At 39.6% G+C, this 14,352-nt stretch overlaps 1 protein-coding gene across 3 annotated transcripts in view; it reads left to right on the forward strand.

Moving 5' to 3' along the window:
* Positions 1-14,352, forward strand: part of col14a1a (collagen, type XIV, alpha 1a) — a 125,872-nt gene that overhangs the window by 52,500 nt on the left and 59,020 nt on the right. For all 3 annotated transcript variants that reach the window (XM_047599377.1, XM_047599378.1, XM_047599379.1), the window contains 5 exons: positions 498-620; positions 3,914-4,063; positions 8,144-8,260; positions 11,048-11,194; positions 12,613-12,687. In XM_047599377.1, the coding sequence (XP_047455333.1) occupies positions 498-620; positions 3,914-4,063; positions 8,144-8,260; positions 11,048-11,194; positions 12,613-12,687 (612 nt within the window). The remainder of the gene's footprint in view (positions 1-497; positions 621-3,913; positions 4,064-8,143; positions 8,261-11,047; positions 11,195-12,612; positions 12,688-14,352) is intronic.

Raw genomic sequence — 14,352 nt, forward strand, 5'->3', positions numbered from 1 at the left:
GAGAAAGAAGCAAAGGTCATGAGTCAAATTAAGGCAGGATATTAAATCTTAATACTTCCCAGTACTGCAAGAATAAAAAAAATAAAAATAAAAAAAACGTCAACTTTTAGAAGTTGGAAAAGCACTGTGTGCTCCCAGAGCAGTGGGCTGCTATCAGTGCAGCACCATGGCAGCAGTTTGGGGCTGGTTGTTCAAGGCAGGAGAACTTTCGACCTCACAGTCCCAAAGCTGCTTCTCTAACCACTTCACTATAGCTCCGCCAAAGGGACTTCGTCCAACATGGGCCCCAAATTAACGGTTTAACGGAGATTAACAGTCTCTACAGGCTAAGCTTAGTTCTTATTAAGTGTGATGTGAAAACGCATGACTGAGGTGAAGGCGTTCCAGGTATAAAAAAGAAAGAGGGGGGCTCTCAATAAAACAACAGAACAAATGACGACTTCTGCAGCAATGTGTTTTCATTCATTTTACTGTTTGATGTTGTCTTGCCGTGGCAGTGCCCCTCTTGTCTCCTGAAAACGTGCGTGTCTCCGAGGAGTGGTACAACAGCTTCAGGGTCACCTGGGATCCGCCTCAGTCTCCTACAGTCGGCTACAATGTCGTCTACCAGCCCGTCTACGGTACATTCACACACACACAAATGCACCAACACACAGAGAGATAAACATTAAAGCTAATCTGAACATGTTTGGAGTATGTAGCATAAATGGGACAAATGGGATCATTGAATAAGGTGCTTGCTTCCTTTAGGTTTAGTAAAAACATCATGGTTCAAGTCAAAATACACAACTTCCCAACATGAGCGACTTGTGAAAATTGCATTGTTGGCTGCAGACAACTGGGGGGCTTTTACCTGTAACACTTTATAGCTTGGTTTAAATAGCCGCAGCGGCTACTCCACTGCAATAACAATCTGGAGACCCAATAGCTGATCTGATTACTGTGGGGGCCAGTGCTCAGGAGCCAGTAGCTTATATTACAACCAGCTGATATCTGGTTTACAATTAATGCACATTTGGGTCAACACTTGGTGTCCTGTTCTGGTCATTGTTTACAGTTACACTAAAGACTTGATACAGAAGAATCACGTTTGATTTGAAACCTTTAAATCTGCTCGGTGTCAGGCTTTTGTGTGAAGATGTGCTTCCATGGCGTGTGATACGGTGCCCTGCCTCTTTTGCTTTCCATTAGTTTCCATGGAAGCAACCAAAGCTTGTTCTTATGTAGTCGATCAATACAGTCTTGTCAAATCTGTACATTTGAAGATTTTTATCATAGAGCTCTCCTTGGATGCCTTTTAACAAGCGTGGAAACAGAACCAGACTTCATGTAAAATGTATCCGCTGCACATACGCCGAGGCAGCGTCGGATGACTCTTAACTGTCGAGTACAGGAGGATATATATCTTTCATTTTGTGCATGATTTGTCCTGACCTCACCAGTGAAGCTAAAAGAAATAGCCTGCTTCCAGGGTGTTTAGACTTATGTGATAATTCCTTCTTAGTTTTTTCTCTTTTTTTTGTTAACAGGAAGCTCGGGGCTTTAGAGAAAATGTCAGCAATCGAGCACTGAAATAAGACGTTCCCCTTCCTCGTTTATTTTCTGTCTTGAAGCAAAATCAAAAGCCCATTTTCATTGTTCTGCTGCTCTTCTCCTGCTAATTGTTTCATCTTGCCCAGACTCAAGCCTCCACTCTTTGTAGTTTCCACGTCTGTTTTTAGTCATCTAAACACATTTACCGTGTCTCTGAAGATCCAGCTTCGGGCAGACAGGCTGCATTAATCTGATTTTAGGAATTAAGTTGAAGGGAAATACATTTTCACCAGGCTGCTCTTTTCACTGTGAGGATATTGATACTTGGAGGGAAGAAAAGTGCCTACGTGCACAAACGGCTGAACACACTCACACACACTCCCTGCTCAGACTTATAGTTACAATATTGTTAATGCATGCATAAACCCACACAGTGTAGCATATACATCAAACTCGCACAGCCCTCCACAGACACTCAGACACATATGCAGACAAACACACAGCCCCGTGCCCCATTATGCGTGTTCCAGTGGGTGGCAAGTTGTAAAGATAATTACCGCTTCTCCTTTGTATATCTGTTTTTATTTTTCTTCTACCGCCTTTGTTTAATTTGTAGCTTAGCTCTTTAATGTGCGTATTCAGGGTAGTTATTATTTTTCTAAAGCACTCAGCACGCAGCAGTTGTTTGGAAAGTCTGTGTTGAAAAGATGATCATTATTATACCTTTGTTGTATTTTAATAGCCTAGAAGAGGGTGTATGTGTTTTTGCGTATGTTATTTGTCCTGGATGTCTTTGTGTAGTACAGCCACCCCCCATATCACACAACCTGAACCATAGTCATAGGTCAATAAGGCTTCATGTTTTCAGCAGCAAAAATACGTAATCACACACAAATGAGAAGGTAATTTACATTTGTAAATGTTTTTTATTCTCTTGTCCTGTTTTCAACACCAAAAGTTTGACCCTCAGCTTCAGAGTCTCTGTCAGACACAACAGACTTGGACATTTTGTCTGATGCTACATTGAAGCAGCACAACCACCTGATAATCCCTGACAGTTACTTAAGGTGTTTTGCAAACCCACTAATACTGTACTTGTTAATCCTGAAGTACATACTGTGTCTTAGAAACTGTCCTCTCTTGGTTCGCCCCAATTCATAAGCAGTTTACAATAACAAAGCTTATCACACAGAGGTTTATTGTATTTTTCAAATAATGGATTCTTGAACACAGACAGAGGAAGGTATCGATTTCGACCTCCGACTTAAGAATGTCATCTCAGTTAAATACGCAGCATGTACCTATCTGAGGAAGTTTCATATTAAGTCCGTCTTGAAGTCAGCGCTGACGCAAAGCGCTCTCTTTTTAAATGCTCCAGTTTCCTGCAAACTCATTTTGAACCGGGGATCCTGTTTTAATGATGCAGAACATGACAGGACACGAGACGTCATGTGAAAAGACTGTGACTAAAACTATATATTCATCCTTTGTACTTGAAAAACACAAATCAGTGAAAGAATATAGTTGTAATTATTCTATTAAAATGTAAAAATTAATTATTATGTCATTCTAACAAAGCATACTTTTCTAAACAGTTTAACCATTTTAACCAAGGTATCTGCGGAATCTTGAAAAGTATTAAAAGTTAATAATTAAATTTTGGAGAAATGAAGACCCTTAAAAAGTATCAAAAAGTCTTTTCACAACATCGGAAGGTCTTAAAATTTGGGTAAATTTTGAGTTTGTGTCCAAAAACATAGAAAAAGTTTATTTAAAGTTTATTAAAAAACAAGATGAACCTCTAATATAAAAACTGGACTACTGTGGTTGCTTTCGTAAATTGAACTTACGTGGGCAGAAATTCAGATGCACAAACTGCGTTTTGAAATATCAGAGAGTGCATATTGCAGCAGCTCTCCATCGCTAACTTTTGTGTCAGTAGCGTAATGTTTCACCGCCACCGTAGCTGCACCTGAAGCTACAGCTAAGACCTACGATGTCCACCTGCCCATCTTAATTCTGTTGTATGATATATTTATTCTATATTCTTTATTGTAAACACAAACTGTTAAGTCAAAGTTGTGACTGATGTAAATAGTTACAATTCGAAGTGGCGCTGACGTATTAAAAAATAGTGAGAAGGTTTTGGAAAAAGTTTTAAAAAGGTATTTAAATTAACTTCAAAACTCCTGCACATAACCTGTTAACCCTTTATAGTTCACTCACTTAAATACTCGGACATTCAAAAATTCAACCCTACAGTTTTATTTTTTTTACTTTTGGGAATTTTTGGGAGTTTCAAACCTAAATCTTGTTTTGGTTGGAACTGTGTTTTCTTAAATACTTAACTTTCTTCCTGTGTCATGTCTGTCTTTTCCAGATAAAGGTCCAGTTTTGGAGACGACAGTGAGTGACGACTTGAACACGGTGTTCCTTTTCAATCTACAAAGCGGGACCGAGTACAGCGTCCAAGTGACGGCTTCCTATCCCGCAGGACAGAGCGAACCGCTGCTGGTGAACGCTAAGACGTGTAAGCATCCTCCTCACGCACCTGCGCCGCTCACACCTGACGCCGGAGGAATTCTCCCTCATACAGATGAAGCCGTCTCCGGAGGATTTTACTGATTTACTTTGCTCCAAATTTAAAAATGAGTCGCTTCTAAATGAGCCGCAATTGGGGCACAACGACGCCTCAAGTTTTCAGTCTAAATGAGTCAGAAAGGACGATGCGACTGTTGGAAAGAGGAGGCGGAGGCAGCGGAGTAGGAGCAGAGCAGTTCAAGTAAAGTAGGAAAGGAACCACATGCATATTAAAAGCCTGCTGATACCATACACTCTAATTTCCATTGAGACTTTAGCAAACAGAGGGACAGACAGAGGGATATTAATATTCCCCAGTCAACCAGTGAGAACAATTCCTTTTGCATATAGATTTGGAATCGGTGGGTGCAGTAAGACTTGGGTGTGAGCTTTAATGCCGTAAAACAAATAGACAGCGACGGAGACAGAGAAACTGAGAGAAAAGGAGAAAAATGTATGTGATTAACTTAAACCGAATGTTTGCATGAAACGTATATGAATCTGTACGATGGGTTCTCTCTCTACATCTGCTTTGACGGACTCTCGTCTCTGTGCGGTGGACAGCTGTGTTGTCTTTTTAGGCTTGATGTCTGTGTGCGAGGGTTTCAGAAAAGTGCTGCATCATCCCGCACTTTAAAATCTACTGTTGGCTTTTGGGATCTACCGTCTTATTGGCCAAAAGAGACTCGCCAGATAGAGGGATAAAAACAAATATAATCTAATTCAAAAGCTCATGAATTTCAGATACACGTTAATGTCCACGGCAAAATGACATTTCATCACTTTCCCAAGGAGATTTTCCTCTGGACTTTGAAGCTTAATGCTGAGAAGCAAAATGCAAAAAACGAAATGTTGAGTGATTCATTGATTTTCAAATAAAAGGGAATGTTTTTGATACACAGATTTTTTTTTTTTTAATTAATTTCTGCTGCAGTGATGTCCCATCCTTCATCTGTTCTTTAATCACAACCCCGGAGGATGACTTAAACTCCCTCACACCTTCCTGTCTCTATACAGCTCTCATTATGAACGATGCTTTAAAGAGGGAAAGATGATAAATGAGACACTGACATGTAGATTTAATAACCTTTCGTGTTTAAACTTTACACCCTGGCACAGGTGTGGCATCAGATTTAACAAGGGCAGTGATTTCCTTCCCATCCTGTTTATATCTGCAGCGTACTAAAATACTTTCCATATATATATTGTCATCTCTTTAACCTTATCTATGCATCTTCTGTGTTTCCCTCCACAATTCTGTTCTGTTACTAAATCTTGGGTTCGACGCGTACTGCACTGTATTCTCTGTCAGATGCAATCAATTCCCAGAGCATCGACACATTTTCAGATGTATCCGTTTTTCCAGAGCTTACATAAATTAATTTCCCACATTTTACGCCGCTCTCTGATTTACTGCTGGGGATGCATTCGGTCCTCCGTCATTCTAATGAGGCGGATGCGCAGGTAGTAACTTATTTCCCAGGGTGCACCGCATTCATATTGTGGGAGCCAGCCGGCGTGTTTGTGCCAATAAATTACGCGTACCCACATGTAGCATTAGGAGCTAATTGATACCTAGAGGACCATTGGAAGAAATTAAACCGTTTCCCCCAAATTAAGTGTTATTGCTGGAGCTCAGTTTTACGGTAAAAATAAGTTTCCTGAAGGGTGCTCAGCCAGTCTCCACGTTTTCTGGTTTGTGTGAGAGATGGTTGACTTGAACTCGGCGTGGAGGGAGGATGGCTTGATGGAAAACAGGCAAAATCAACCGTATTTTGCATACCTCTAAACCGAAGGAGGCCAAATTCAGACATTCACATTGGTCGTTTTCTTGGGCAGGCATCCCAACTTTATTTTGTTTGAAGTCATCCTCTGTTTGCGTGCATGCACGTGTGTGTTGTACCAGGTTACAGATGTTCGCGCGCGCGTGTGTGTATGAATGCGAACGCTTCGTATCCATTTATGAAAGTGCCCGTCTTTGCATATTATTGAAAGGAAATCACTAGTTGTCCTATGCATTATTCATTGGCATTTAAAATAAGCCATATGGTCCCATTATAAAACATCCATTTACTGGCGCCTGAGCCAGGTTTATTTTATATTATCAGCACATTCTTTTAACAAGGGAAACAACGGGAAACAGAGGAAAACAGAGAGGGTAGCTCCTGGGAGGTTCACTTTCTAATTATTATTATTATTTACTTGCTATGCTACACTGAAATCTTACTCCCAAACAAGCTCCAGCGATTTAAATTGCTCATGGTGCTTTGCATTTTGCTGCATCACGCCTCAACTTTTCTCCATAAGACACATCGAGCCTGACTAATGTTGCTTTTCTTGCACCTTCTCGGGTGACGAGAACCACCAGTATACGCTTTAAAACCATTTACGCTTTATATGGAAGATGTACAGGTAATTGTTACTTCACAGTAAAAGTTTGTTGTGAGGAGATTCATTATAAATTCTTCTGTGTTATCTCTCCTAATAACCACATGTATTTCTCTTTGCAAATTAGTTTACCTGAGGATACCTCTGTACCAAAATTCTTGACTAAAATGATAAGGCATTACATTACTTTTGCATTACTTTTAAGTTACTTTCACCAAGATAAAATTTAGGAATATGGATTTTGTGTTCTCAGTAGATCGTATTAGATTCAGTGTAGCTCATTTACACATCCAGTAGAAGATGATGTGGCATAAAGACTAAGCTAGGCTTAACGCTAACAACAGTACAATATAATGTCTGCACTTATGGCTCATGATGCATATTGTGTGATAGAGATACTGTACATTTAGGTGTATTCACATTGAATTCACTATTGCTAGAAGCTACTGCTGTATATTGTAAGCAAACACCCAAAGAAAGCTGGTACTACGCTAGATGTTTTGTTACATTATTTGTGCTATTGCACGAGATAAAGCGATCTTTTGGTTTCGCACACAAAGTGCACTTACACTACAGGCCAAAAGTTTGGAAGTAACTTCAAGTTTCCCGCATGAAAAAAACCAGCACGAGTTCTATGTATTTTGGAAATGTATTTACCGTATGATCAGACAATTTTCCTCAATTTACGTTCACGTGTACATTGATGTTACCAGAACATTGGTGAATAAATGTCAGCAAAAGAAAGTAAGGGCTTAGTTTTAGAGTCGAGAAGACTTAGATGAGTCACAACTTTAGAACAAAAGTAAAAAAACTAATTATAGTTAGCATTAACTCTTTGGCTTTTGGGACTCTGCATACTAATAACCCTTGTGGAGCGAATGCCTCGTCTATGCCATGCTGTTGTTAAAGCAAAGTCTAAGCAAGAAAAACTCAAACGCCTGATAATTGCAGTAAAAATGTCTTCAGATAAGTTACACTTCACATAATAATCATGTTTGTTTTGATGCAAAATGTACCAGTGACACTATTATCCGTTATGTAAAAATTTGATCTTGCTTCCAAACTTTTGGCCTGTTGTGTAACTGTGATGTTCTTTGTATAGTTTTCTCTAACAAACTGAAAATAATGAGCATATGTCCACCTCACAAATGTAGAGTCGGACTCTGCTGCTGCAGTCATCTTCTCCCCAGTCAGCTGTTCTGAAGCACTAACAGGAAATTAACATTTGCTCTGATTTTTTAAATCTTTTCAATTTGTATAAAAACACACAACGTAATTCATTTAATTAATTTCGGGTTTAAAATCCACTGTAATACGTGTTCCTGACATTTGTACTGAGTGAAATATTACAATATATTTTGTAATGCCTTGCATTACTGCAAAAAAAGTAATGTATTACAGTAATTACATTACTTTTGTTACTCCCAGTTTGTATAAAACTAGTGTCTGGATTGTACAGATGTCCACGCATCATTTGTTAGATTATCTAATTAAACTGAATCCTTAGGAGATGCAGATACAGATACAGACTTGTTTGTGTGTGTGTGTGTGTGGTTGCACTCAGAACAGTGAGAATAAAATGAAAATGTAAAGTCCTTATACTGTAGATGTTAAGCTGAGCTCTCTGTTCGTCTCTCTCCAGTGTTCCTCGGTGTTTCTGGCCTGTCGACGTACCAGGTGCGTCCCAGCAGCATGTGTGTCCAGTGGCAGCCTCTTCTACGAGCCACGTCGTACAGAGTCTCTATACAGTCAACACTCAGTGAGTACATTCCTTGAATATATATGTTTATGCAAGAGTTTACATATACAGTGCGTTTAAGCCTGTGTATGTGAATCTGGCTGGTCTTTATTTCACTCCTGAGAGAAGCAGCTCTCTCCATTTATACTCAATTCATCGTCCTCCTGGAATAACTTCTCCAGACAATCGTGTAATTTAGGCAGATTCTTTGCTCGGAAAGAGCTGCAGTTGCATTCACAGACACATTGCGGACAATTAGCTCTGCTCACCGACATGCCACCGTGCACTTTCAGTCTCCTAACATGTTCCACTGTTCCTTGTGATGAGAAACAAGAAATTGGCAGCTACGTGACTGGAATACAGTTCAATCCAGAGCTTTCCTAGAGTCGTGACATTTAGAGAGGTCAGACTTAAACTGGTTTTCTTACAGATTTACATTCTGCGCTCATGAAAATGTCTCTTTTGTTTATTATTAACAGGAATGACCAGTCAACTCAGGACTCTGCAATATATGTGTGTTATGATTATGTTTATATTGGTTACGTGCATGTTTCATAGTATTCAGGTTGATATGAGCCTCTGAGGATACAAGCATTGACTGTACTTTGTATTTTAAATGATGTTCATAAATCTTCCTGAGATGCGATATGCCCAAAAAATAATGTGGGAGGAACAGAAATAAAATAAAATGAATAAAAAAACAGGGTATAATCTTTTTTTTTTTTTTTTTTAACCATTTGTCCTCAAAAGTGGCTCAAAGTATTGTTAAAGCACCTGTAGGTCATCTCTCAGTAAAAGAGATGAATTGTACTCATCCCATCTGACCCATTGAAGAATTCAAAGGAAGCATTAGAAAAATGTGCAATATTAACCTCCGTTACCATGGAAACGCTTAAGAATATTGACATATAAATGTGGACACTTGCACTGAATAGAGAACTTTACTTGTACTTTAAAATAAATAGTTTGTGTGTTTACTCCTTTAACCTTGGCTTAACCATAAAAACATCCTTCCATTTATTCCACTGTATCATTGGAAAGTTGCAACTCTGTGTCACAGTGATTTTTGAACATCAACAAATTGTGGCAACATCTTTGGTTCTGGCTCTTAAATTGTGATCCTACAGTAAACGGCACTTTGAGAGAAGTTCAAAAATGTCCGTTGTACTGGATAAAATTCTGACTTGTTAAATAATGACCAACTCACGACAGTCTCGTCACTGTATTAGCGCCAATGGATGACATGTTATTTCTTTTGACGTCCATTATATGATCCACATGCATCAGATCTGATGATGCACCCGAGTTTTTTAGATCCTTCTTGAACAGAGTAACCTGCAGTAATGGTTTCTAAAATCACAGCATTAGAGCAACGACAGCACCACATCAGAAGTGAATGCAGCAGAACCTCTATATAAAGTCAGGGAAATGACTTGGAAGCCAGAGCGGTAGCTGGTGAATGTAAAGATTTTACTTTTACTTGAAGGAGGTTTGCAAAGTTCAGAATGAAGGACAAATATTTTTCTCTTCCATCTTCCTTACCTACTCGTCTGTTTATCTTTGTCACTTCCTCCTGTCTGAGCAGTGGCTCGATGTTCAAACCAGAGTTTAGAGATTTTCTTTAATCCACTCAGAGCCAGCACTCAGCAGTCTGCTTGAATACCTTCACAAATAGAAAAGTGTGGAGTCCCAGCGATGGATGTTTTCCTGAACTTTATTATCTACAGCTGCTTCCTGTATGGAGGACGAGCTAATTTGTCACTCTCCAAGATGAGAGACGTGTTAGGAAATGGAAATGGATTAATGAAAGTGACAAATGGCAGCCATCAGAGAGCATAAACTATTTGTGAGATTGCCGTTTCCAGTTTGTCCCTTTTTGGATGCCAGCATAATTTCTCTCTGTCAGGTCCTGTTGCTCCTTGGCCAAATTTTGAAAGGGAAAAAAATGTCAGGATGAGACCAAAGAAATCAATAATGTGATTCATTTCATTCTTCAGTAAAAATAAAGATGTTATTTTTTTTTTTTTGCAGTTACAGGTTTTATCTTCACCTTTTCACTTTTTGTTGCCGAAACAAGTATTTCATTTTTATTTTTTTTCCAATCCATATTGAAATAAATATTGCTAGAAGCTGCTACTGCATACTGTATCTGAACACCTAAAGGAAGCTGCCACCACGCTAGATGTTTTGTTAAATTACTCGTGCTATTTCACGAGGTAGAGAGATCTTTTGGTTTCGCACACAAAGTCTTCACTTTTTGTTGCACAGAACAAGCATTTTCATTTCAATTTTTATTTATTTTTTGTCCACTACGTGTTTTTATGTTACATTCACCAGCAATAAAACTACCAGAGGCTGAAGTAGTTTGATGTGTTACAATCAATTTAGTTGTGAAACTTTTGACGAGATAAAATCAATAAAATGTGAAGCTTGGCAAAGTTGACGGAGTCACTGATTCAACTAAAACGTGTTATCTGTTATCTCCTATTGTGGATATTTCTATTACTAATATTATTGTTAATAATGTTTGAATGTTACATTCACTAAAAGTGTGTGATTCTCTGGTTAGGGTCACATCACTACAAACTAACTGTTCAGATGATCTGAACACGTTTTGGTGCACCGCTTCATCAGCCGACCTTTAACGTCTGATTATTCCTCAGCTGAAGATGAAAAAGAAGTGTCCTCTGTGAATAAAGTTAATCCAAAATAGGTTTTGTAGAAGATTTGAGCTTGGATGATTTTACGACTCTTTCCCTGAATGACATTAACGCTAAGTGATGTCTTTCATTTGTTGTTTACTTGCAGATGGTCAGAGGCAGGAAGTGACTCTGGGAGGCGGAGCTTCCAGACAGTGCTTCTATGACCTCACTCCCAGCAGCCAATACCAGATCAGCATCTACACGCAAATCCAAGAAATAGAGGGACCCTCTGTCTCCATCACCGACATGACACGTACGTTGGAAGGTTTTATATTTTGTATATTGTAAATCGATGCATGATTGTCTTCTGCTGTACACGTTTAGACTCAAATCACCTAAATTAGGGTTTGAAATTGCATTTTTGAGACCTGGTCAAACCTTTTACTCATTCGTCTTCCACTCACTCCTTTCCTCCTTTGCTCGATCTTCTCTTCCGTCTTGCCCAATTAATCTTTCCGCTCTCCTTTAATGTCTCTTTCTCCATCTGTAGCCCGTGTTGCCACCTTCTGCCGCGCATCTGTCTCACCTCCACAACCTTAACTTCCACCTCTACCTTTTTTTTTCCCCACTCTGGTCGGCCCCTCTCGTAGAGAAGATAGATTCTACTGTTGCAGTTCATTGGTCAGCTGATGAGCTGAGGTGAACTGCACAGCTCCAGGGAGAACGGAGGGAGGACGGACCTCACGACCAGGGTTATAGATAGACACAAACACACTCTCTCGAGCACATTTCTCAACAATTGTAGCAGACAGCTGGGGATTAAATTCAACAGTGAGCCCAACAGTTTGCTTTCACAGGCAAGTGAAGACATGTTTAAAAGTATCTGGGGGGGGGAACCTATTACTATTATATCATGGTTTACATAATAATTATTTCCCTTGTAGCCAGTAGGAATCAAGGTTTTTACTTTATTTTATATATTTTAGCATCAGATTACATTGTGGGTGTAGTGCGGTAAAAGAAAACCACATCAACCAGAAATCTTAACACTAAACTTCATATTGTTTTTTATTATTATTATTATGTCTGAGAGAATATTCTTTTTTATTGTCACACGTTTCTTTTACAAGAGCATATTTTTAGAGCATCGGTGAACTTTACTTTTCACTGACATGTGCCACAGGCCCACACCAAACCAAACAGCAGAGTGTGTGATCGGATCAAGGACGTTATTACTTAATTATCTCTTTCCACCCAAACGTTACTGTGTGGGCGCTGAAGGAACATTTGGTTGAGATAATTTTATCTACTTTTATCAAACGCGAGTCTCTTCTTTGTGGAGACCTGGAGCTTTGTTTGATTTATTTATTTATTCTTTCAGGATGATTTTTTTTTTTTTTTTTTGCTGTTTGCCAGAACTTTCTACACGTTGGCACCGAGACACATTTTCACCTGAGGTTGTCTTTGACTTTTGAAAACAGCTTGTGGACAGACAGTATTGGACTGGGTTGCTTGTGTCCATCTTTTTTCTTATTTATTTTTATTTTTATTTAAAGGCCCACATTGCTGTGTGCTCTGTCAATGTATCCGCGTATTCACTGTGTGTTTGTGTCCCCCAGGCTCAAATCCGTGTGTTGTGACCTTACGGTCGGGCCACTTGTCACTGCCATCGTGATTGATGAATTTATCTCACTTCCCTCTTTGTTTGTGTGTGTCTGTTTGTGCCTCCAGTGCCGGCGCCCACTCAGCCTCCCACTGAACCACCCACGACGGAGCCTCCTCCCACAATCCCACCGGCTAAAGAAGGTAAAAATAAAAAAATAAGCTGATCATAAACACACACACCGTGAACTCTATTCCCTTTACACCACGGTTTATTAGTTTTTGAAGTGCAGTTTTAATTGAAATCATAAAAAGACACGCTGTCAACCTTGTAAACCATCACAGCCGGTGTGCACTAGCTGCTGTGTACGTTATAAATGGAAATTATCTGCGACGTATATTTGAAGTGTTTTCATTACCAGTGTTTTTGAGGTGATAATAGCAGCTTTGTTCATCACGACCAGTGAGACGATGCACCGAAATGGATTTATGATTGAAATTATGTTTTATTTTCCTTGGCCCCATCCCGTATTATATTTTCACTATATATTCATAAAAGGCAGTTATCACACTCCTACAGCTCATGCTGATATAAAATAACTGGTCAAACTGTGATGCAGAGGAGTTCACTGGACAGGCATGCATATTATATAAAGGAGATTGCACTTACTAAGTTTCATGCATTTTAAATGTGTGTCAGGGTTTGCACTGTCAAATACTTGCTGTCAGATTTGCAATAATATTGGGGACAACTAAAATTAGATTACAGTGATGTGTAAGTTCAATCAGCTGGAAGCTACACTGCTCTGAAATTATTCAAAGTATGAAACTGTTACTTTTAATCAAGTAGGTCACTGACTTCAGCTCAATTTCCATATGCAACATCACATCATGTGCCGCCAAGTGTCAGGCATCAGTTTGTCGCCCGCTGATTTCACTGAAAATGTACACTCACTGGCCACTTTATTAGGTACACTTGTTCAATTGCTTGTCAGCCCAAATAGCTAATCACATGGCTGCAGTTCAATGCATTTATTCATGTAGAGGTGATCAAGACAACTTGCTGAAGTTCAAACAAAGCATCAAGCATCAGGGGACGAAAAGGGATTTAAGTGACTTTGAACCTGGTATGGGTTGTTGGTGCCAGACGGGCTGGTCTGAGTATTTCAGAAAGGTTTACAGAGAGTGGTCCAAAAAGACAAAATATCTAGTGAGCGGCAGTTGTGTGGACGAAAATACCTTGTTGATGTGAGAGGTCAGAGGAGAATGGGCTGACTGGTTGGAGATGATAGAAAGGCAACAGTAACTCATATAACCACTCGTTACAACCAAGGAATGCAGAATACCATCTCTGAACGCACAACACGTCCAACCTTAAAGAAGATGGACTACAGCAGCAGAAGACCACACTCCTGTCAGCTAAGAACAGGAAACTGAGACTACAGTTCACACAGGCTCACCAACACTGGACAATAGAAGACTGGAAAGATGTTGCCTGGTCCGATGAGTCTCGATTTCAGCTGTGACATTCAGATGTCAGGGTCAGAATTTGGCGTAAACAACATGAAAGCATGGATCCATCCTGCCTTGTATCAACGGTTCAGGCTGGTGGTGGTGGTGTAATGATGTGGGGAATATTTTCTTGGCCCCTTAGTACAAACTGAGCATGGTTTAAATGCCACAGCCTCCCTGAGTATTGTTGCTGACCATGTCCATCCCTTTATGACCACAGTGTATCCATCTTCTGACGGCTACTTCCAGCAGGATAATGCACCATGTCACAAAGCTCATATCATGTCAAACTGGTTTCTGGAACATGACAATGAGTTCACTGTGCTCCAATGGCCTCCACAGTCACCAGATATTAAT

This window comes from Mugil cephalus, chromosome 11, assembly GCF_022458985.1.
Source record: "Mugil cephalus isolate CIBA_MC_2020 chromosome 11, CIBA_Mcephalus_1.1, whole genome shotgun sequence".
In the NCBI taxonomy this organism is placed as follows: Eukaryota; Metazoa; Chordata; class Actinopteri; order Mugiliformes; family Mugilidae; genus Mugil; species Mugil cephalus.